This window comes from Jatropha curcas, chromosome 6 (assembly GCF_041381405.1).
Source record: "Jatropha curcas cultivar XTBG-Jc1 chromosome 6, XTBG_Jcur_1.0, whole genome shotgun sequence".
Classification (NCBI taxonomy): domain Eukaryota; kingdom Viridiplantae; phylum Streptophyta; class Magnoliopsida; order Malpighiales; family Euphorbiaceae; genus Jatropha; species Jatropha curcas.
Window position 1 is genome coordinate 9,951,944 of NC_143156.1, and position 25,403 is coordinate 9,977,346.

Consider the following 25,403-nt stretch of genomic DNA (forward strand, 5'->3'; position numbering starts at 1 on the left):
CAGGGGTTTATATCTGTCCTTTAACTCCTTATAATTATTATTACTGTAGGCTGAAAAGTGAAAACACTATTTTTATACTCGAAGAAGAGAGAAATGGAGATCAAGCCCGGTTTATCAGCTTTGGTCACCGGTGGCGCTTCTGGAATCGGTAATAGGTTTGCATTATTTAGCTTTGTTTCTGTTATTTGTAATCTCTGCTATCGATTTTGGCATATTACTGGTTTATTTATCATCTTAGCTTTCAATAGTGGCTTGTTATTGATGGATGAGAAATAAATTTAGATTGCTTCTCGTTATTTGAGATCCCGGCTATCAGTTTTGGCTTGTCGTTGATGATTTTGAGTGATCGATCAGTGACTGCGAGGTCTTTGTTGAAGAAAAAGTATGGAAGTTTTTAGTTCTTTGACTTTAGATCAAAATCACTTTGAATGTATTGATTGTAATTTAACTATTTGATTTCAATTTCAAAAGACTCCAATTTGCTTTGTTTGGAACCTTGGTGTGTGATTTATGATGCATGGAATTTTGTAAATCCTAGTTTGATGTAGCAATCTTTTTATGTTTCTGTTGATGGTTCACCTGTAGGGAAAGCGCTTAGTTTAGCTCTTGGAGAGAAGGGAGTTTTTGTAACAGTAGTTGATTTCTCTGAAGAAAAGGGAAAGGAAGTTGCATCCCTCATTGAGAAAGAGAATGCCAAATTCCATCCCAAGTTGGAATTTCCATCTGCACAGTTTGTCAGATGCGATGTGACAAATACAGGTAAGTTTTACCAATGATTATTTCTGAAAATAAAAATTTTCTCATTAAATATTTTCCCTTTTCAGTTTTCATTATGAAAGTTGTGTTTGGCTTTTTAGGATTGATGACTTGCAAGACTGCTCTTTTTAATCTGGAGAAATCTTGTGTGATCATTTTGTTAAATAAATAATAATGCAATTTCCGTATAAATAACTGTACAAATAATAAATTATACAACTTAACCAAAGATACAATTCAGCAAGTTGATTTCATTGATTGCTTTCTCCCCTTCTCTCAACTATTTTTTTTTTCTCATTTCCTTGATTTGTGGCGGTTGATTTCTCCTCTCAACTAGACAATAAAAATGATGAACATGAGATGGTGCCTCTTTATTGAAACTAAATTATGCTAAAACAGGAAATTTGGCTACTGCTTTTGAGAAGCATATAGCAACATATGGAGGATTGGATATCTGTATCAACTGTGCTGGTATCAGTACTTCTATATCATTCTATGAAGACCAAACTGATGGCACTCATTCATGGAGGCGCACTGTTAACGCGAACCTGGTTGCAGTAATTGATTGCACTCGCCTTGCGGTATGCTTAAAATTTGAACTTCTTTTCTTGAAATTCTTTTACTCAAGCTGACTTAATATCATTAATCAGTGTCTTGGGAAGGCTAATATTGCAAATTAATTGTATAAACCCTTAGGCAGATATTGGAGGAAAGGAAATAATAGAAGAAAGAAAATAATGAAAGAAAGAAAATAATACTATCTATTTTACATTAAATGTTGAGAATCTGAGCCCTAGGAGCAATTAATCAAATCAAATTCAATTATATATTTAATATTAGGCTTATAATGAGTTGGGCTTACTTTTAACACAAAATGGCCTAAGCCATTTTGGTAGGTTCACCCTTCACATTATATGCCCTTTTTAGTTAGTTGTATTTATCCGATGTGGGATTATCCACATATTCCAACATTAAAAAATACAATTTTCTCAATTCATTTATCATTTTTCTCCAATTTTGAGAGATTATAATTTTGTGGACCCAGTAGTAAAATAGTGCATATTTTCCTTCCATTTATATTTTCCTCACCCTTTCTAAACAACGGAAAATTCTTTCCCTTGATATTTTCCTCACATATTTTCTTTCTTCCAAAAAAAATCCTCCTTTCCAGACAAAGGATTAAGAAGCTGGGCTTTATAAATTCATAAAGTTGTCTCAAAACTTTTGAAGCTTTAACTTTTTTTTTTCTTACCTTTGGCCTTCAGGTTGCAGATTTGTAAATATAAGTGAATTCTTGATATCTTACTAGAATGTTACTTGAGATGGCTACTGCTTAGTGCTTGCTACTAATTTAGCAATTAAGCTCCTTCCTATCTAGATCCTCACTTGAGTTCCATCTTGAAAATTTTCTGGACATCAAGTGCATCACTATTCATTTACTGCGTGTAATGAATGCATCGCTATTCAAATGCATTAAGATAAAAAAAATAAAAAAAAAATAAAAAAAATAAAAAAAAAGAGAGGGAGAGAGAGGAAAAAACAGGTGAGAAGGGATTAAAAGCTGGAGGTGAGAATGGAGAATCCTGCTGATGAATTATTGTTCTTATTATTATCATCTTGTCTCTATTAAGACCAGCTTTGGTGGATGCATAATTACTTACAATTCCCGAGCAGATAAAAGCTATGAAAGCTGCACAAAAGCCTGGAGTAATTATAAATCTGGGGTCTGCTTCTGGTCTTTATCCAATGTATCATGACCCCACCTATTCTGCCTCCAAAGGTGTGATATTTTCTGTCACTTCTTGCTCTTTGATTTCTCTGCAGTGTTTGTCATGGTTGTTCACAATTTTCCTAATTTGGGACAGTATAATTCATGCACAGAAACTCTGAACATGCATCAGTGACAACTTTTTTAAGTACTTAGATACTTCCACTTTTTTTCTTATTTTTACTTCAGGTGGCGTTGTTATGTTTACTAGATCACTTGTTCCATACAAACGTCAAGGTATTCGTGTTAATGTGCTTTGTCCTGAGGTAAGATCATAAAATGAAAATTTCTAGAGTTCTACCATTATTTTTCCTTTAATATATATATTTCTTCTCTTCTCTGATTTATTCAAAGTTTCTTCTTTTTTCTTTAATTCCATTCGCTTCCTATTTTTATCATCTGATGAAACTTAGTCAATAAGACTACAAGTCTTACCTGCTTGTTGTTGCAGTTAAGAATTATACAGTTATAAAATATGTATAAATAAATAAACCAAGGGAATAAAATAAACTATCAACTCTTCAAAACCATGGGTTTGGATAGATTCAAATTAGTTTGGGTGATTTGGGCGGTTTATAAACTCCCATATCTATCTTTTAATTAAAACCTATTGCCATAATTATTTGGTAATAAAATTAATACTTTATAAATAATTACCTATATTTAAATATAAAACAAATTAAGAATAACAATTATACTTGAAGCAATTATCCTAGAATTTAGTGTTCCTGATGCAGGAGTAATCCTAGTCCTAATTGGATTCCTAGCACAACTAGGATTTTATTTAATTTACTGTTTTATTTTAGATTTGCATTAGTTTTCCGTTTCCTTATTTGATTAGGATTTACTATTTTATCATTGAATAGGAGTAGAGTTTTAATTCTTTCTTTAATTAGGATTCCTAGTCTAGTTAGGATTTATCACTATAAATAGACAGCACTAGTAGTATTGTAAATCATCTTATTTTCCTCATAATTTTAATTCAAAGGTTATAAACCTAATTACTGATTACTGTTCCACTTACAATCAACCTTATTCTAGCTTACTTGTTGAAAATTGACAGCCCTACACCTTTCCCCTGCGTCAATTGGTATCAGAGCCCAAAAACAGATCCTAAGATTCTTTTTTTGTCTGAATTAAACCATGGTTGGAAGAGGCAGAGGCAGTGGCAATCAGCCCCAACAAGATGAAATAGCTGAGACACGGCGAATGATTGAGGATTTGACCCGGGTTGTACAAGCCTCGCAGCGTCAGGAACCCGTGGATGCCCGAATGGAGACTCCAGAAGGCAACCACCAAAACCTTGATTTTCAAGAAGCTCTTGAGAGTGAAGAGGGAGTCGAGGACGTAAACCCCTTTCATGAAGCTGGACCTGCAAACCCAGCAGCACGAGGCAGATTGGAAGAGCGTTTACTTCATGCTCTTGATTTAAATAGTGGAGGAATTAAAATTGAAGTTGCTGATTTTCATGGGAAATCGCATGCCGAAGACTATTTAGATTGAGAAACTAGTTTAGAAAATTATTTTGAATGGAAACCAATGGTTGAAACCCGAAAAGTGCTTTTTGTAAAGCTTAAATTGAAGAGAACTGCACTTCAATGGTGGAAGAGATTTGAGGAGCAGCACGCACGACAAGGAAAGCTTAAAATCAGCATGTGGGAGCACATGAAAACTAAGCTAAGGAAGCAATTTTTACCAGCTGATTACGCAATGGAACTATATGAAAGGTTCCACTGCTTGAAACAAAATAGCATGTCTGTTGAAGAGTACATTGCAGAATTTAATAATTTGTCCATTCGAGTTGGAATATCTGAAAGTAATGAACAAATTAACTCTCGCTACCTTGCTGGTTTGAATCAGTCCCTTAGCGATGAAATGGGCATAGTCCGATTACACAATCTTAAAGATGCTTGCCAATATGCCTTAGCAGCTAAAAAGCGAGTTTCTCGTTACGGTGCTAGAAGGCCCATAAATAGAAGCAATTGGCAAAACAATTTTGAAGCTGCAAGAGAGATTCAAACAACTCAACGAAGCGGGAAAGAGGCTGCCGCTACTAATAAATACAATGAAGAGACAACCCGTGTTGATGGGAACGATAGAGGGAAAGGTATAGTACCTTATGGTGGACAAAACAATTCTGGTTCGTCTACAAGGAGAGGCAACAATTCTCAAGTTCGTTGTTTTACTTGTGGAGAAAAGGGACATACTTCATTCATTTGTCCACAAAGGAGGGTGAATTTAGCCGAGTATGATGAAGACTAAGCCCCTATTTTTGATGAATATGATGAGGAAGTAGAATAAATTGATGTTCACCTAGCTCAAGGTGAGTCTTTAGTTGTTTGAACAATCATGACAGCCATGAACAAAGAAGGAAAAGAAGATTGGAGGAGTCGTAGCATTTTCCGTACACGTGTTATTTGTGAAGGCAAAGTGTGTAATTTAGTCGTTGATGGAGGAAGTATGGAAAATATAATATCAAAGGAGGCTATGGATAAATTAAAGCTGCCTACAGAAAAACATCCTCATCCATACAAAGTAGGTTGGTTGAAGAAAGGGCATCAGATACCAGTAACATCTCAATGCTTAGTGCAATTCACAAAGGGAGATGATTTGGCAGATGAAGCTCTATGTGATGTAGTACCAATGGATGTTGGGCATATTCTACTGGGACGACCTTGGTTGTATGATCATGATATGGACCACAAGACAAGGCCTAATACTTATTCGTTCTACAAGGACAACAAGAAGTACACTTCGCATCCTCTCAAGGAAGAAATAAGGCAAATAGCAAATAAAGGAGCTGCAACTAGTAAATTAAATAGGCTTGTAAGTGTTAAAGAATTTGCAGCTGCGCATAATGAGGTGAAAGTCTCGTATGCCTTAGTGAGCAAACTGATAGGAGCTGACCAGGTTGAAAAATCAGTTGAATATTCCTTTGAAATTCAATGATTATTGCAGGAATTCAAGGAGTTGATTAGTGAAGATGTACCGAAAAGCTTACCACCGTTAAGAAGCATCCAACATGCTATTGATTTGGTACCAGGAGCAGCTTTACCAAATCTGCCTGCATACCGAATGCCTTCTTTACAGCAGGCTGAAATAGAAAGACAAGTTACGAAATTATTGGAAAAAGGTCTGGTGAGTGAAAGTAAAAGTCTATGTGCCTGCCCAGCCTTATTAACTCCAAAGAAAGTCGGTTCTTGGAGAATGTGTGTGAATAGTCGTGCTATAAATAAGATTACAATCAAATGTCGCTTTCCAATACCAAGATTAGAGGATATGTTTGATCAACTAGCGGGTTCTAAAGTGTTTTCCAAAATTGACTTGAAAAGTGGATATCACCAAATTAGAATGAGGCATGGTGATGAATGAGAAACAGCTTTTAAGACACCGGATGGGTTATTTGAATGCCGCACCGAGGAAGATCATTTAAAACACTTGCGATAAGTGTTAGAAGTATTTCGTCAAGAGCAGCTGCACATAAACTTGAAAAAATGCGGTTTCCTGCAACCAGAAGTGGTATTCCTGGGATACATTGTGTCTGCTGAAGGATTAAAACCAGATCCAGAAAAGGTTCGTGCAATTACCAAATGGCCAGCACCGGAATCCATCAAAGAAGTTAGAAGCTTTCATGGTTTGGCCTCTTTCTATAGGAGATTTATCCAAAATTTCAGTTCAATTATGAGTCCTATAATTGAATCTATGAAAGAAGAAAAGTTTGAGTGGACAAATTCTGCACAAAAGGCATTTGAAAGAATCAAGTTTTTGATGACTAGAGCACCTGTTCTTGCAGTTCCAGATTTTGATAAATTATTTATTGTCGAATGTGATGCTTCACATGAAGGGATTGAAGCTTTTCTTAGCCAAGAGGGCAGACCTCTTGAGTTTTTTAGTAAGTTGTCTGAAGCTAAGAAGCGTTACTCAACTTATGATCTAGAGTTCTATGCCTTGGTACGAGCTATTCGACATTGGCAGCATTACTTAGCTTATCGTGAGTTTGTGGTTTTTTCTGATCATCAGGCCTTGAGGTATCTAAAATCTCAGAATAAACTCAACAATCGACATGCTAAGTGGAGTTCTTTCCTTTATAAATTTAATTTCTTACTAAAGTATAAATCCGGTCAATCTAATATTGTGGCTGATGCATTGAGCAGAAGATCCCTAATTTTGTCAATTTTGAGCACTCAAATTACTGGTTTTGAAGAACTGAAAAACCAGTATGATTCAGATTCATGTTTTGGCAAGATAAAGGCTGATTTGCTGCATTCCTCAGAAGCTGAAAGTTTGCCATACCAATTGCAAGATGAATAAGTTATGCATTCCTGAAGGATTTTTAAGGTTTACTCGTCGAAGCCGAGTCTTTTTCAAACCTGGGGAGAATAATGTAGGAGCAATCCTAGTCCTAATTGGATTCCTAGCACAACTAGGATTTTATTTAATTTACTGTTTTATTTCATATTTGCATTAGTTTTCCGTTTCCTTATTTGATTAGGATTTACTATTTTTTCATTGAATAGGAGTAGAGTTTTAATTCTTTCTTTAATTAGGATTCCTAGTCTAGTTAGGATTTATCACTATAAATAGACAGCATTAGTAGTATTGTAAATCATCATATTTTCCTCATAATTTTAATTCAAAGGTTATAAACCTAATTACTGATTACTGTTCCACCTACAATCAACCCTATTCTAGCTTGCTTGTTGAAAATTGACAGCCCTACATCTTTCCCCCGCGTCAATTCCTCACCTTCTCCTTAAAAACCTCTTTATTCAAGGTGTTTGTCACACACAATTGAAAGCTATATACGACAATCAGTGAATAAAAAAAAAGTAATCAAGTATATTGCAGTAGTCAGCTTTACTTAACCTATTAAAAAATGATACCACCATATTTCTTTTTCATGATTTCCTACTGTTATATTATATATCATATAAGATAATTTTTATTTAATTATTTATTAAGAAAAATATTATTTTTTTATTTATTTTAAAATTAGTATATTTAGAAAATAACTATTAGTTATTTTTTTGTTAATAGTTGTCAAATCGAGAATCAAAACTATTTTTAGAATCAAGAAACGAATAGTAAGATACTGTATAATTTCTCAAAATTAATTTGAAATATATATATATATATATATATATATTTCCATTAATTTTATAAAAAGATACTAAAAATTTGATTGCAAATAATGTAGTTATACAAATTTCAATTTCAAATCATTTACTAAACAGAAAATGAAAGAGATCTATGACTTGTGTAGTTGTCAAGTTCAAAATATCAAACTATAAAATTAAATTTTAAAATAAAAAATAAGTAAAACTATAAAGCCATTAGAATTTCCTATCCAAATCCATATTTATTCATTATCATTTCCAAATTCAAACCCTACATTATCTTCAGCTTCTAATATAACTATATTTCTTTGTCTTCCTTCTCCACATTGAATTTTTTCACTTGTTTTGTTGATATGAGATTTGACTCGAAATGTAAGATTCGAATCACATGAATCATAAGAGCAATTTCGATTCACCCATAAGATTCGAATTGTGAATCGTAAGATTCTGATAACACTAACCTCTAACTTATTAGTAAACATTTTAATTTTAATTGAAAGTCTATTTTTCAAATTTTCAAATTTTCAAATTAAGTAATAACTTAGGCCTTGTTCGTAACAACTTTTGAGCTAGCTTTTAGTGTTTTGACCAAGTCAAAACTCTCAGTTAATTGTAGTGTTAGATAACATAACTTTTATAATAGCTTTTAGAAGTTGAGGTAGCTTTTTATGAAATGTTAAAACACTAAAAGATAGCTTATAATAGCTCTTAGAGGTTGAGAGAGCTTTTTATGAAACATTAAAACACTATAACATAGTGTTTCACTGAGATTAATTAAATTTTTTTACAAGTATACCCATTTTTTTTTAATCCTGAATTCACCTAATTAAACAACTAATGTCATTTTTTTATCATTTTAAGTTAAACAACCAATTGAAAAAGTTATCTTTTTCAAACATTTATAATTTAAATCACTATATAAAAGACTATTAACTAGAAGCTAATAGCAAAAGCTAACTGCTAGTGGAACAGCTAATAGCTACTATAACAACTAACAGCTATTAAAACAATTAATATTGTCGAGTAGACCCTTAGTATTAACATTCTCGTTTTATAAGTTTCATGATTTATTGTACTATAACGCTCCATAATTTATTTAGAACTTGAAAAGTTAGAATAGTGAATTATTTTTTTATAATTTTAATAATTCTAAACCTGTAATTATCAATACGTTATTAGTAATTATATTAATTACATTTTATTTTAGTTTCAATTGATAGTCTTTTTTTCAATTTTCAAATTAAGTAATAAGGTAGAAATAACATTCTCTTAGTATTAGGATTATAATATATAATATAATATGATATACTATTAATTTAGAAAATTTTTTATAATTTTTATGATTCAGTGTGTTATAGTGCGCTACAAATTTCTAACCTTAAAAAGTTAAATTGTGAAAAAAAAGTTTTAAATTCTAAATAATCCTATACCTGTAATTATTAATATTTTTTTGAAAATAATTATTAATAATCTATTGGTAATTATTATATTACATTTGAACTTTAATTAAATATCAAGTATTTTAAACCTTCAAATTAAATAAAAAGGTAGAAATAGCATTCTCTTTAATCTTAAGGATTATAACATACAATATATAATATGATTATTTTTAAGTTTAAAATGGATATATTGCCAAGTCCTGAACCTGCGGTTCCCAGTAAAATATGGTCCAAACCATCAAGCAATGCTCATCATTCAAAATTTTAGTGATAAACATAATATATAAAATACTACTATAGGGGTTGGGACTGTGATGAAAAGCGCAACCCCATCCTCTTTTAGTATATAATATAATTCCCAAATATTCTCATGAGTGAATTTAGAGTTTAGACCAATCATATGATAACTCAAAGTTTTGTGTATATAGAGTCCGATATTTTATGTTATATTTACGGCAATGTTTCAGAAAATCATATGACATAAGCTAGTTTCCTTTATTTATTTTTTAGATAAGAAAATATTATTGGTAGTGAAAGCAATGAGCGTATGCTCTGGATAACAAGAAATCCTCCTACAGCTCAAATAACAAGTAGTAACATGAAACAAAACAAAGCTAGAAAAAAATATTTGCTACAGTCCCAAATTTGGATATAATTAAGAGTATATTTACTTGGATTTAAAGAATAGAATTAGAGCTCCTTAAGAGAGAAGCCTATAATCTCTAGGACTTGTCAGGGGATACAATCTCTTAGAGCTAATTAGGAGAGAACTCTACAATCTCTGAATTTTAGGAACTCAAACCTTTGTTTAAAATTGTGCTCACATTTCTCCTCATTCAACAGCCTTTTGAACAACTAAATGCAAAGCTAAAACTACCTATTACCCAGTATCCACTACAATAACTACTCACTAAATACTACCCATTTCAACAAAATAACTTGACCAGACCACTCACTAATAAAGAAACTGATTCTTATCATAACACTAAATAAAACTAACCAAATATTGTCACTCCATAATAATAATACCCTCCAGTCAAGTTGGATAACTTTTAAGCTCCAGAAGCATAAGCCTACAAACAACCTTGTCTCATAACAAACTAATGGACATGCCTTTGTTTTGTTTAAGATATGTGCATTTCTCTACATTGAAAGGCTGCATTTGACTGCAAAAACAGACAATGTAAAAACTGATATCCATTGGAATTGGCAATTTCTCTTAAATTAATTTTATTCTTTTTGAATGTATCTTCTTTTTCTGGTTTTCTGATTCCATTTTGACTCAAAATATTCCAATTCCACCTATCTTATGGGGCTTGCATTTGCTATTTTATTTATTTCAATATTTGGATGCAGTTTGTTGAAACTGAGATGGGAGCAAAAGTGAATGCTAAACTTGTTGATAGGATGGGGGGCTTTGTTCCTATGCAAATGGTGATCAAAGGTATACTTTATGGCCAACCTTTCTAGCAAAACCCCAAAGGGTTAGCCTAATGGAAACCACTCTGGATAAACTGCAGTTAATTAACTCTTGCTTGGGATTAAGCCCTCCAATGCTCATGGATTATAACCCCATGCGTATTGGAGATTTGCCCGGTCCATGTGGAGAGGACATTTGCATGGACCCGAGGTGGAGAGCAGGAATTTCGCCTGTTCGCTAGTCAGTCCTAAGGGCTAGACTGAAAATAGTATACACTTTTACTGGATTGTTATTCCTCAAACATTTTACTATTTGCTTGAACCCTTCAAAACAAAAGTTTAAATTCCGATGTCTGCATATTTTTAGGTGCTTTTGAGCTTATCAGTGATGAGAGCAAAGCTTCCTCTTGTCTTTGGATTACAAATCGTAGGGGCATGGAGTATTGGCCCACTCCTGAAGAAGAAAAAAAATACTTAGTTGGTTCTTCACCTTCCAAGAAAAGGTTGTTGTTTCAAGGTCCAGTGAAACTACAACTTCCTCAGAGTTTTGAGAAAATGTGAGAAAATCTCTTTTCAAACAATTTTTATGCAATTTTTTTTTTTTTCTATCAAACATAAATCCAAAATCAAATTACATTGCTGAAAATCAGTATTTCCCTTTACTAAAATAGCCATATGGCCCATACCCATTGCATTGCAAAGAATATTTATTTTATTGTAATCAATGTCTTCTTTTTCCTAGTAACTTCTTTGTCTAACAATCTCTATTTTGGTTTTCCACTCTAATGTGACAATTATTTGCCACCTCCTGTATCTTCATTTACTAAAAGAATTAGTGTAACAAATGATTGTATAAGGAAAGAGCAAAGAGAATAAACTAATAGAAATGTCAGACTCACAAACTTTTAGAAGGTGTAGAATGAATGAGTAAAACCAGTAGAATCTGATTGTGATGAGTTTGCAATACCATTATGGATGATCTACAGTAATAGACCTAACATACTGAAGCAAAACCTTGTTAGGCTGCTTCAAGGATGCTACTGCACCCTTGGAATCTACCAAAAGGAAGAAAGAAATACATAGAGAGAAACGAAGTCTCAAATTTTATTGGTACTCGAGATTATTCTAAAGCTGAATTACATTAGCTTTTTGTAGCCATATTTATATGCTAAACCCTTGTGCGAAGGAGGAAAATAGAATCCTACTAAATAAGCAAAATAATGTCTTTCGTTTCCTACTAATATAAAAAATATAGAATAGCAACTATGGAAAAACATCCTAAATAGAACATCTTTCTTAAAGACCAAGAACAAACACATTAGGAAACTACTTAAAATTCCTAAAACCTCCTAGCAAGGTTTGGTTGCCTAAGTGAATTCTTATTTCATGTAGCAAAAGGAGAACTAGAGGAAGGGATAGAAAGGGCTTTGTGGGAAAACCCAAGTGAATTCTTATTTCATACTTCAACAAGAAAGAAACAAAGAGCAATAAAAGCAAAAGATTATGTGGAAGAGTGTCAAAAGTAGCTGTTGCAGATGCATAATTAATGTAATAATTGATATAAAAGTATTTAATTGCTTACTCCTTGTAAAATGCTTAGCAACTTGGTCATTCTGGAGCACTACACGCCATGTTAGGTGACAACTAACAAGCACCTAAAGTTAATCCTGTTTAGCTGTATGCATTGCCAGTTTGAGTGCCTTGAGTTAGTGTTGGATTCAGACTGCAACTTACTGTAAATTTCAAACTAAGCAAAAATTCTTTTGAATATTAGCTAAACTAGACCAAACCAAACGAAAACATTACAGTTTGGGTTAGTTTCCAAACCAGTTTTTTAACATTCTTATCATCAATTTGTTTCCTTAAATCAATTTTTGTTTGTTGATTCTCATCTTATCATTTTACTTTTTATGTGAGCACCACATATTGTGATTGAGCCATTACGTGTAGTTTAGCCTTAATTTCCATTCAATTACCTATGTTTCTTTATTCAGTTTTGGGTAAAAGTTGGACAAATATCTAGAGAAACTACATATTTGTTGCCTGCTTTAGTCCATGTCATCGATGGCTATCTATATTTTTTTCATCCACATATCAGCTTTAGATATGTCCTAATCATCTCAATAATCCTTCTTGTAACTTACCTCAACGGATGTCATTTCCACCTGTCTGTAAATGAACTAAATTTCTGAGCCAACCCTATGAGAATGAACTAATTTCTGACTGATCCTTTCTTGCATTGTGGCATTATCATCCCTGCCATGCCTATTTGTAAACCTATTTCAATCAGTGCTCAAGATTCACTTCTATGCATCATACCTTCATGTTTTCTGATCAAGTCATTGTGATATTTTGGAATCCATAATTTCACATTTTTAAAACTTGAACCTTTTAGTGCTGAATGGAATCAAACTGTCTAATTCAGTTTAATGTCGTTGGTGGTTTGAACTGAACCATACATCCAAATCCTGTTGCTTTAAGATATGATGTTCTTGTAATATTGATGAATGTGATATATTTTGTCTAGTTGTCTATTCTTTCTCATAGGAAGCATGCGTGTAAAAGTTGAAATTAAATTCACATTATCATGATTCATGAGCACCTCAAAATACTAGTCTTACACTTAACAGTTTCTAACAGTTGCATATTAATGCATTTTACTTTTCTCTTCAGAGTTGTCCATACCTTGGACCACAATTTCCGCAAAGCTACCCGTGTTGTATGCACACCACTGCAATTACCCATCGGACCACATCAAGTTCTAGTGAAAATAATTTATGCTGGTGTAAATGCTAGTGATGTAAGTTCATGTTAACTTCATTCCTTTGAATTATTTTTTCCCTCTACATCAGTAAATCTTATTCTATTTGTCTATCTTTTACAAAGTCTAGAATCTGGATTCCTCTTTTAAAGAAGAATAGACTACTCTCTGCATGTGTATGTCAGATTTGTATATAAGTATATGTGAGCTGTGCTTTCATGTGTGAGAGTTAACTTTGATATGCATAATTTGTTAACTGAGATATGCGTGATTTGTTAATCGAGGAGCATGCATCTGTATTAATAATGTTGTATGTGTTATTAGTCAATTGAGAAACTATGCTTTTGTGTGTGCGAATGAAATGTATGAGATGCTTATGGCAAACATTATTTGCCGTCCTCTGCACTTCACCATATCGTGGGAGAGAGAAGCGTACTTAAAACTTAGGTAGGAATTAAGAATAGGTACCTAATCCTATCTGAACTTCCAACACTGTCAGCAGCATTTGAACTTCCAACGCCTTCGGCAGTTTCTTAAATGGAAAATGCTAGGGCTTATAGTCTGACGGGGTGAGCTGTCCCATCCAAAATGTATTTTTTTATAAGTTTTTATTTTTTAATTAAGTCCATGTTCGACAATATTAGTCATTTTAGTAGTTATTAGTTATTTTAGTAGCTGTCAGTTGTTTTACTAGTTGTTAGCAAAGCATTAAAAGAGTAATGTTTCATAATCTACTCCCTTAACCGATAAACACTAGAATAAACACAATGCCACTGAATAGTATAAAAAAAAGAGTAATCAAAACACTAAATACGATCTTCAAAAGTTGTTGCTGAATAGGCCTCAATGATGCTAATGTACGTTAGATAGTTTGCTAGGTATTCAAAATATTGTCTAGACAGCACAAGTTCAGTTTTTCTCTGAACAAAATAATTGCTATATTGATAAAAAGATAAAGTTAATTTTTTTTATGATTTTCAGTCTATATTTTACACTCATTATATCTTGTATGAAAATATATTTAATATTGAGTTTTAAAACATTGAATTTTTTCAACCCCTTAGGGCTGCTGGGCATCACATTCACAGCCTATGACACCCTGCAGCGCCCTTTTCAAATTTCTAATATAGTACAAGTGTGCCACTAACAACCCAGACTACATTTGGATTTCTTACGATTGTTATAAGACTTGGTTGTTATAAATGAAAACTCCTGTAAAGTTAGATTCTATCTCCCAAATTGCCCAGCCATGTTCAATTATTTGGAATTTCTGTTCACTCCACTGGGGGTTCAAGTTAGAGAAAACTGTTACTGACAGAGAATAGAGGATATTTATAGAAAAATTTATTAAAGGTTGTGAGGAAAGGAGTCTCATTTACAGCCTTTTTCCTTCATTTCCACAGTTATCAAGTGTCACCATACCAAGGTTTTGTCCCTCTTTTGGCACGAGTTATGTCACTCGCATATGTGATTTCTTAATCTCTTAGTCTTTACACACATTAATGTGTCTCTGTGTATTTCTACAATAACTTGCTTTAAATTTGGATGCAGGTAAACTTCAGCTCTGGACGATATTTCACTGGTAACAAAAATGACATTAGTTCCCGACTTCCATTTGATGCTGGTTTCGAGGTGCATAAAAGAATGTGATGATGTAATTTGATAATGTCTTCATTTCTCTGTTTGGTCATGGGTTTGACAATCATGATGAAACCAATGCTACTTTAGAAGTTTAGTATCCTCTAATTTTTTTTTTTTTTTTTTTTTAAATTCTCCCCTCCAGGCAGTGGGAATAATTGCAGCACTGGGAGAATCTGTTCGTGACTTGAAAATTGGTACTCCAGCTGCAATTATGACTTTTGGAAGTTATGCTGAATTCACAGTGGTATACTTCCTTGAAAACATTCGTTTTAATGACTGGAAAGAATTGCTTCATCTATGTCTACTTTTTAGAGTTTCAATTTCTACTTATTGTAACCTTTCAAAAAAAGTTTCTACTTTATTTTAAATGTATGCTATTATCACTGAGTTTTGTGATCATGATGATGCACCGTGTATGCAACTTAGGTTCCAGCAAAACACATCCTTCCTGTGCCAAGACCAGATCCTGAAGTTGTTGCCATGCTTACTTCAGGATTAACAGCTTCAATTGCTCTAGAAAAGGTTGAGCTTTTTGCTTGTATTAAATGTGGAATTTTAACTTCCCTCATCTTTTTTTTTTCTTGACACCATTTATTATCTAACTTAAACCCTTCATTCAAGCTCTACATTTTGTTTAGCAATATTTTTTTTCTTATGGAACTTTTAGGCTGGACAGATGGAAACTAGAAAAGTAGTTCTTGTCACTGCTGCTGCAGGAGGGACTGGGCAATTTGCTGTCCAGGTTAACTTTTACTAATCCTTTTGATAAACAAATTGTGTCTTAGTATGTGTTTTGGATGTTCTTCATTGCTGCAGTCATGCGTGCTTATTACCATTCCAGGCTGTGATTGCATTATCTGGTTTGTGGACCATTCGTCCATTATTACGTCACACACTTCTCTAGTTCTTATAGGTATCTTATTACAGTTAGTATAGTCTCAAACAAATGTGATTTATAATCAACCTTAAAATGGACATCATCTAGTCATCCTGTGAAGCAAGACGAGAGTAAATAAAAATAAAACACAACAGTATTTCTTTTCAAAACCGATGCTAGAGTTGTAAGGATTCCATGTTTTCATATAATAAGTTCAAGTATAATACATCATTCAAACACAAAAGAACTTTAGTTTTCCTGTCGAACCGGATGTTACAAGTAATATGTTGTTTAAAATATATATTGTTGCTTTATCCAATGCAAGCTGAGGCTTTACCTTGCAGACGTTGTGTTTTAACTTCTTTGGTTGATTGACAAAGGATTTGAATTGTCTGGAAAAGCAACAAAGTTTGTTATTATATCTGGAATTGATGATACATATTGCCCAGTCTAAAGCTGAAAAATAATCAAATATGTTTATCTGCATGACTATTTAATAAAGGAAAATTATGATTGATTGTAAAATTTACCAGAATTTCACGTATCAACATTGACAAACAAGTTTCAAATTCCAACTTTAGTGACTTCGTGGGATACATATATCTCCACACTTTACTTTGGCACTTTTATATTTTTTTCTCTCAGTTTACACAAAAAACCTACAAAACCCAGTTGAAATTACATTTGTAAAATTCACTGAATATGGCCTTTTATGCTCTGCTGTCTCATAATCAAATCAAATGTTGTTTTTGCTCAGTACTTAATTGGCATTGCAAACTGAATCCTTCTAGTTATGATCTCCTGACAATACCACTAATCGCAATGAGATCTTTATTTTTCAAAAAAACATGAACAAAGAAAAAGATGGAATTAATGATAGTCGTCTGCCTGGGAACTATAATAACTCCAATCCTAAGTTTAATTGATTATGATAACCAGGAGAATTCCTTTTGACCTCGCACACTTCAGAATGTGTGGGACTTTTAGCTTTTTAGTGTGTTTTATTTGTAGATCAGACTGCAATCCCAACTTTCACAAGCTCATTGTGCATTTTCTTTTAACAACATGGATTTCTTTTGTCCGGCAGAGAGGCTGTTTGATTTTTCCATCCTAACTTATTTTTGCTATCTAATTTTCCATGTCTTTAGCATAAACAATTGTTTCTGTTCTTTCATTCTTCGTTTTTTTCCCTTCATTTTTACATTGGATACAAATACATACTTTGAACTGTTAAATATGCAGCTTGCAAAGTTGGCAGGAAATAAAGTAGTTGCAACCTGTGGAGGTAAGGAAAAGGCAATGCTGTTGAAAGAACTGGGAGTTGATCGAGTCATAGACTATAAAGCTGAAAATATAAAAACTGTATGCACCTTTACTTCATGCTCGTCATTTTTAATTTTGTTCTCCTTTAATGTCATATTGTGCAGAAGGAGTGGCTGGTGGAGGTTAAGGTCGTGAGAATTACTGGCTCAAAATGAACCAATAACTTATTTACATTATGCAAATATCCAGTGACTTGCAATAAAACTTGTTATTTTGGTAAGGGACTTATAACAAGTCCCATCTTTAAGAAAAATAAAAGTAAAAGCTTGGAAGAGAAGATAGTGGCTACTGATAATTAATGTGAACTTTATGTAATTTTGAGAATTCATACGACCAATGGCGTATCTTAAAAAAAATTTCCAGGTTCAATATACAATAGAATATAACAAAGAAAGTTTAATTTGAATTTTAAGAGGAGTTAATTAATAAAAATGCATGTCTGTTTAAGGGAATTTAAAAACACAAAAAAAAAGGGGTTATAACCCCCTTTTTATATCATAGATCCACCACTACTTACGATTTTCAATTACAGGTTCTAAAGGAGGAGTTTCCTAAAGGTGTTGACATCATATATGAGTCTGTTGGAGGTGACATGTTTGACCTGTGTCTGAATGCTTTAGCAGTCCACGGGCGACTTATTGTAATTGGAATGATTTCCCAGGTTTTTTCTCGGCAAGCTTCCTAGATTGTTGGTGTTTTGACTGTTTCTTTTATTTTTTTTTAATTGTCGATTTTTGTTAAACTTGCAAATACCATTTTAACATCCGTTCATGTTAGACAACTAAGCAAACTAAAGGGCTAACTTGATGATGCATATTCCTATTCATAATTGAATAATGAAGATATGGTCGATTATATGATTCACCTTAAATTATTGTACAGAGTATCATTTCACTAATTTGGTAATAGAAAATCTAAAGTAACATCTTCAGGGCGAGAGATCTTAGAAATTGCAAAAGTTTAATCCCATGAATTTTTAAAGTTATGTATCTGTGGATTTAAACCATTGGGATTGTTTTACATTACTTTTGATATTCTTTTCCAGTATCAAGGAGAGCATGGATGGAGGCCATCAAATTATACTGGGCTCTGTGAGAAGATTTTAGCAAAAAGTCAAACTGTGGTATGTATCTTCTCCTAGGTAGAGTCCCCATTATATGTTGACTTTCATATTATTTTGATGCTCATGCTTTTCCTTATGCCTCATTGACCTTTTGTGCTGCGGGTATACTTGCGTCCAACCACCTCCTCCTTTCCCTCTCTCTTCTCCCTTTTTTTCTTTTCTGAGGGGAAGGAAAAATATGGTTTGAGCTTCCTGCAGAATGGGAAAGGCTAAACGTACTATTACTTTCAAATACCAAAGCTTGGAATTTTTGCCTTGGATCCTTTTGGCTCCTTGTCATGATGGTAGGCTATTTTTCCAGGGCAGTCTCCCTTTATATGTAAGGTTTCCTATATTCTTGAGGGTTTCATCTTATGTGAAGGTGGCTAGTTTAATCCCTTTATTACAGCAATATATCCGTAGTTTATGTAGATAGGCTTAATGTCTTATATGCTGCAGCTTCTTCTGTACCTTCCCAAGCTGTATTTTCCTGTAGTACATAAAATGAGACTCCTCTTTACTACCTATTTTGAGCATTGGAAATCAGGTGTGATACAGCATTTTAGACATTTGCTTAGACAAACTCATCTGAAACTATTTTGACTAGAATGCATGCATTCCAAGAACAGCCTACATGTTTAAATAGTGCATCTGTGTGGCATGGCTGGCACACTTCCCAAGATCAGTTGACGATGTCCAACTGAATTATTGACAATAACTATATCAGGAAATTCCGAGTATTATATTTGTCTAACGGCAATGGCAACAAGAGCCAATAACCTGTAAAAATCACAAAGAATTCCAATCATTTTCCCACTTCCATAACTAACCTTAAAAAACGATGTAATTAACTTGTACCCAAATCGTCTTTCTAACATCATCATTTGCTTCTTCCCCAGTATTAGAGTCTTCTAAGTAATATACTTCATATGGGTAATTGTGTGTGCTTGGCGTGCATGTCTGGCTGACCGATTGGAGCTATGCGTTTATCTACTGGATTAAGCAAATGGTATTTGCCTTTTATCTACCGGTTGATGTAGTTATTTTAACAATGCCAATGGTTGCAGGCTGGATTTTTCTTAGTCCAATATGGTCACTTATGGCAACAGCATCTGGACAGACTATTTAATCTTTTCTCTACAGGAAAGCTTAAGGTTATTCTTTCATCCTGTTTTAGGCCACTCTTTTTCCTTCAAATGTTCAGTCCTTTCGAGAGGTTGCATAATATTTCTTTGCATATTTATTGAGATTGGACTACCGGTGATTTATTTCATGCAGACATCTAGAGTAATCCGGATGTGAACTGATCTGTTAACTTCTAATTCAATTATAACAGGTTTCTGTCGACCCAAAAAGATTTAATGGTGTCCGAGCTGTTGCAGATGCTGTCGAGTATCTTCACTCTGGTAAAAGCGTTGGCAAGGTATGCAGCCATCCTCTCCATATTGCATGTTCATCTTATGCACATTTATTTATTCTCTTCTGAAAGGACCAAAGTCTTATGATGGAGATTTTACAGGTGGTTGTATGTATTGATCCAACCTTCAGCGAACAAACCGCAAAACTATGACCATTTGTTGTGAGGTAAACTCCTACAATTGTTGCTTATTGGTTTTGTAACAGGTAAATTTACAGTTTAAGTGGAAAATTCAACTATATTTTCTTTTGCAGCGAGTCTGAAGAGGTTTGTCAAAGATTGCTGCAGTCGATCTACACAGAAAGCAACCATGTGAAGGAGGAAAAATGAAATTGAAGAAAGAAATAAAAAGAACATGAGAATATTGATTGTACTGATTCCTGGACACCAACTTACTTTGAGGTTTTATGCTAGTTATCAAACAGCTGGTAATTTTCTTTTAAAGCAAAATAGCATTTGATATGAATGCACCTGGTGCAGTAGAAATCGGATTTACAGAGTAATGGGTTACACATTAATGTGAAAGAATGTACTACACCATCAAAAGACTAAACTACATCACATCAGCTCTATGCATCATCATAATCTAAACAATTGACACAAATAAAGTGTATTAGTGTTACTTTAAAAATTTGACAAACTGGTACTGAAGGATGAGTTTTTTTTTTTTTTTTTAATGACAAATAACTATTAGTTGGATGAATAATAAATAGATATATATTTAGTGTGGACAAGTATTTCTTATGCATTGGATGCTTTCAATGTCTCGTAAGATTATGTGATCTACACTAGAGTGTGCAAACCTACAAAACCTACTGACTGAACCGACTCATTTTGGTTTGGTTAGTTATAAAAGAAAGATTCAGTTTATTCAATTTAAATGAATTCATTGTTTGATCAAGCCAATTTTGTAGATATCTATCAGTTTTAATTGGTTTGGTTAGTTATTCAAGAGAGATTTAGTTTATTCAATTTAAATGAATTCATTGTTCGGTCAAGCTGATTTTGTAGATATCTATGGGTTGGACTTAAAACCGAACCGAAATGGCAATAAAAAAAAATAAAAAAAATAAAAAACAAAATCGACCGAACTGACCTGTTTGGTTCAAAAGCCAATTTCAGCTCGATCTATTGTCAAAAAATTCGGTTTATACTTTTAAATTTCAGTTTGGTTGCGTTTGTCACCCTTGATCTACACGGTTTATATTTTTAAATTTCAGTTTGGTTGCGTTTGTCACCCCTGATCTACACGGTATATGCATTCCGGCAAAGAATCAAAGAGTGCTTTTGTATGTTCCATCAAATGAACACCCTTTAAAATCGAAAATACACTTATCAAAATAACCATAATCATATCTATTGGTTTCTTTTTCTTCATAAAAATTTCAAGGGAGTTTGAATAATATATTTGAGAGAATGTGCTGTTTAGTTCATATAAATTTTCCTTTTTTTTTTTTTTTTTTTTTTCTCTCCCCTGCAATTAAGGGTTAAAATCACTTTAATTTAGATGGAGAATTAACAATTCACTTATTTAAATTTTTAAGGACTAAATAATGTATTTTTGAAACAGTAATAACTAATTAAGGCCATTGAACCTCCTAATGAATTAAAAATAAAATAAAATAATTGACTACAACATCAGGTCAAACCTCAAGAGTAAGCAGTAATTTCCCCCTTTACTAAAATTTACACGGTACATCAGTCAGTTAACAAGTCAAGGCACATATGAACACTTCAGTCTTCAGTCATGGGGAAACAATTAGACAACAATTACATATATGTAAACCAAAAGTGCTCCCTGCCAAGAGTCCTAAAGCTAGCATTTAGAAAGCACATAGGCTGCATCCAAGCACCCCAATAAACAATTTCGAGAAGTAATAACGTATATACACCTTGACTTCACCACAAAACGAGGTTATGTAGGATTTATCATATATACCTTAAGCAAAAAGACAAAAGATTGCAAACTGTAATTAGTGCTCTCATCTCATTACATAGGGTTACATACCTTGATCTGAAAACAAAAATCTTTCTCAAGAGTTGCTATTTCGTCATGTTTCTCCACTTGTCCTTCAAATCAACCTGAATTATAAGTTTTAAAAGGAAAACATATTAGTGGCTCAATGCTAATAGCAAGAACAAGAAACCGCAACACGCATGAATATCGAGCATATTTACCTCAGTCCTGTCATCAAATATGTCGCTCCTAGAGTTTAAAATGGCCTTCCAGCTCCCAGCACCAAATCTTTCATTAAAAGCGAAAAAAAAAAATTTTAAAAAAAAATCGAAGAAAATTATACAATCATGTAATACAATTTAAGTTTCATACTTAGCAAAGTAAAACATTGTTAATTCTACATTTCAAATTTGAAATCAGATAAATTTGTTAAAACACATACCTCTGCACGCCCTCCCTCAATGCATCTTCTTCTTCCACACTCCACCTCTTAATTTTTCTCCTCCTAACAAACTTTGGGACTTCATATTTCCTCAACGGAGACTCGATCTTTCTCCTAGGGCTATCTAAGTGAAGATTGGCTCTCTCTTCAGGTGAGCCATCAATTGAATCATTCCACTATTCAAAATAATAATAAAAAAAAAAGAAATACATTTATACACATGAAAATGAGATGGCCAAAAAGTTTGACAAATATAAATTTAAGTGGGAGCAATTCGACAAGAAAACTACTCTAAAATAGGTTTGAAATCTAAAATAATCACAAGCATAATATTGCATTTCATTTGTCATAATGATTATAAATTTGAACAAGGTCAATGAAACAGCAAAGAGCTATTAACCAAATTTTACTCGCTTTCAAATTGAATGATTAAACTATTAGAAAATTCCTCACAAATTTCGAACAAAAAAAAAAGTACAAAAAAATTTTCAAGAACTAAAATCTGGAGGAAAAATATAGCGCTTTTTTATTCTTTCTTTCTTGCCATCCCTTTTCCCAAGAAAGAATAAAAAGGAACAAAAGAAAGGCAGAGTACCTATGTGGTTCTCGAGTTGGTTCATTGTCATTTTGTCGGTTCATGGAATTTCAGAAAATGACTTCCTACTTCAAAAACTATGTCTTTTTCCCTTTGAAAAGGACAATATTTTCTGTAAACCAATTTTCTATATGCACCAAACATTTGTAAATGCACGAAATCCTTTTCATGAAAATACTTTCCATGAAAAAACAGAGCCCTCAACATGATTGAACTTAGCTCTTTCAACTTTATAAGCTACCCGCTATCTGCAAAAGTTTTTCACATGCAACTAAATTTATGTGCTTTTCATACGCTCATCCAATCAATAAATGGTTTTTGAAAGATAAAATGACAACTTAAGTTTAAACCGTAAACTAGAAGAAATAAAGAATTTTTAGCATGCTAATAAATTTGGAAATCAAATGGCCACATTCAGAAATGACATATACACGTATTATAATTATAACACAAAATCAACTCCATTGTATCATGTAAATTGGAGATCACAAAATAAAAGGCAATCTCATACCTCATATGTGCAAGCAGTGTTATTCCGCTCCATTAAGCTGTGTTTTGGAACAAGACTCTGATGGCTGGGAATTAGATTTCCATAATTATTCTTCATAGTTTGAATGGATTCAATAGTTTGAGCAACTGATGCATTAGGTCCTACTAAAGGAACAGGATTCAAGGTTTCCCTTGCCATTCCAGAGACTACCGCATTAGTGGATGGATTAGGCACATTTACATCCTCTGCATTCTGCTTTTCAACTGAAATATTGTCATTCAAGGGTTTTTTTCCCATTTCAGCCATTAGAGCCTCAGAGTGATGTAAAGCATCAGGAAGAGGGTCCTCTACCAATGTTTTTAACTCCATGGAGCTGGATTTAAGTGCTTCTTTCACTTTATTAATTTCAGGAGTAGGGATAGGATTGTATTTACTCGAAGGAATGGTCATGTCTGCTTCTTTAGAATCCATAATCCGACTTGATCCTTCAGGACAGTTGCAAGCATCATGCAGATCATTCTTCTGATGTTCTACGTAAAACAACACAAATATTTTAGCATGAAAAAGTTGTAACTCACAGTGTGAAAAGGTAAATATATTATACCAATTAAAAGTAAAAGGGACTACATCCCAGCCACTCTTTAAACCTTTTTGCATGTGTCATGTCGAACAGTAGCGTAACTGTTAACTATTTCAGTATGCCACAAATTATTCTGATACCCCAGTCGGTCAACTAAGATGACTCAATACCACCAAGCAATCCTCATCACTGCCAAGAATTGGCAGCAGATAACTATAATATTAATCACCTTTTGTATTATAAAATTTTGGTGGTCTCAAATAGAAATTAATTATATTTACTTAATATTTTAAAAAGGCACATGAAGTGACCAAGTGAGCTATCACTGCATGGGAGAGATAACAACTATAAAAATCAAATAAATACTACCAAAGCATTCAACGCTAGTGGCTATCTAAACCTCGGCAGATTGATATACTGAAGACAACAAAACATGTAGCCATGAGCTTAGTAAATTAGTTCAAAGAAGCCAGCCAGCCCAATCATTACTGGAGGGTAGCAGAAAAGAAAGGCAAAAACATGTCAGCAGGCAAAACTTGACAACAAGAAATTAACAATATGTACCCAAAAGAAAGTTGTCACAACTAAACACCTAGACTCAGGTTCATGAGATAAAGACCTAAAAAGTTCTCATTCTTCCCCAAGTCAATTAGGTCTTAAAAAATTTATAAACTCGTTTCCAGAACTACTGTCAGAACCCATGATTTTTCCTCTAGATAAACATGCAAGAAGAAAGAAGATTAACATTCAGGGATTCTAATACATGGTATTCTGCAAATCGGATGAATTATAACACGTAATTATAAGCATTAACATTCAGGTATTTGTTCTCACATTCTGCAAATTAAATATCAAACTCAAAATGGAAAAATGCACAAAAAAAAAAAAAAGTACCTTTATCTCTATCTGTCCTTTCAGGCTTATCTGGAATGCCTGATTCTACACCCACATTTACTTCATTGCCAGCTTTCACTCCAAATCTACCATTAATATCACTATCCTTTTCCTTCTCTACCATTTCCATATCAGCTCTGGCAACCGCTTCAAGGAAAGAAGGTCCCATTAAATCCATTGCCTCTCTCAAAAACTCCTTTAAAAGCCTCACCGCCTCATGTCTCGTATCTCTCTCGAACAACCTCTTATACGCATTAGAATCGTGCAAAGCCGCTTCCATCTCTTCCTTTACCTCCCTCAACTCATCAGTAACTAACTCACTCTTCTTCAAAGTCTCCAATTTCTCAATTCTCTCCCTCCAAATCTTCTTCACAGCCTCGAAAAACTCTCCTCCGTCGCGCTTCTGCGGGCTTCCGCCACCATTCAACAAGTGATTCATAGTACAGTCCAATGCCACTGCACAGTAGGCCTTTTTCATGGAGTCTAGGGTTTTGATTTTCAGAATTTTATCCAATTCTTCGATTATTTCGAGTGATTCGAGAATTGTTTCGGAGGTGCCGTTGGCAATCTCGTCTTGGATTGAACGGAGTGTAAGAGTTTTCTTGAAGCGTGGATTGTTGATTGCTGATGACATGGGGACATGGGTGTTGGTAATGAGCTTGTTGAGGAGGAGTTTTGAGACTGGTTGTCGAGCGAGGAACTCAAGAATCCAGAGGGTGATATCTGGGTCCATTTCTTTCATCTTAATCTGTTTGGATGGGTGGAAACTTTTTTGAAGGAAACAAAAGAGACTCTGCGATTAAGGAAGACGCGGTCGTACTTAAG

At 33.5% G+C, this 25,403-nt stretch overlaps 2 protein-coding genes across 5 annotated transcripts; one reads left to right on the top strand and one right to left on the bottom strand.

Moving 5' to 3' along the window:
* Nucleotides 1-20,251, top strand: LOC105629850 (uncharacterized). Of its 2 annotated transcripts, XM_089722525.1 has the most exons (19): nt 3-148; nt 586-759; nt 1,156-1,337; nt 2,431-2,536; nt 2,714-2,790; nt 10,437-10,524; nt 10,867-11,056; nt 13,173-13,299; nt 14,812-14,892; nt 15,044-15,145; nt 15,328-15,423; nt 15,569-15,643; nt 17,021-17,140; nt 17,634-17,762; nt 18,147-18,224; nt 19,271-19,357; nt 19,540-19,626; nt 19,723-19,787; nt 19,875-20,251. In XM_089722525.1, the coding sequence occupies exons 1-18, from the start codon at nt 94-96 to the stop codon at nt 19,771-19,773; spliced, it is 1,905 nt and encodes a 634-aa protein (XP_089578651.1). In that variant the 5' UTR covers nt 3-93; the 3' UTR covers nt 19,774-19,787; nt 19,875-20,251. The 2 variants fall into 2 exon arrangements, with proteins under 2 accessions (XP_089578652.1, XP_089578651.1); XM_089722526.1 differs by lacking the exons at nt 15,328-15,423; nt 15,569-15,643 and having other exon boundaries at nt 1-148.
* On the bottom strand, nt 15,956-25,403 carry LOC105629849 (uncharacterized). Of its 3 annotated transcripts, XM_012211497.4 has the most exons (6): nt 24,579-25,401; nt 23,126-23,634; nt 22,020-22,195; nt 21,799-21,865; nt 21,629-21,702; nt 15,956-16,170 (listed from the first exon to the last, which is right to left on the bottom strand). In XM_012211497.4, exons 1-5 carry the CDS (start codon nt 25,318-25,320, stop codon nt 21,664-21,666), a joined length of 1,533 nt encoding a protein of 510 aa, XP_012066887.1. In that variant the 5' UTR covers nt 25,321-25,401; the 3' UTR covers nt 15,956-16,170; nt 21,629-21,663. The 3 variants fall into 3 exon arrangements, 2 of the variants coding, with proteins under 2 accessions (XP_012066887.1, XP_012066886.1); XM_012211496.4 differs by lacking the exon at nt 15,956-16,170 and having other exon boundaries at nt 21,278-21,702; XR_002283898.3 differs by lacking the exons at nt 15,956-16,170; nt 21,629-21,702 and having other exon boundaries at nt 22,020-22,164; nt 24,579-25,403.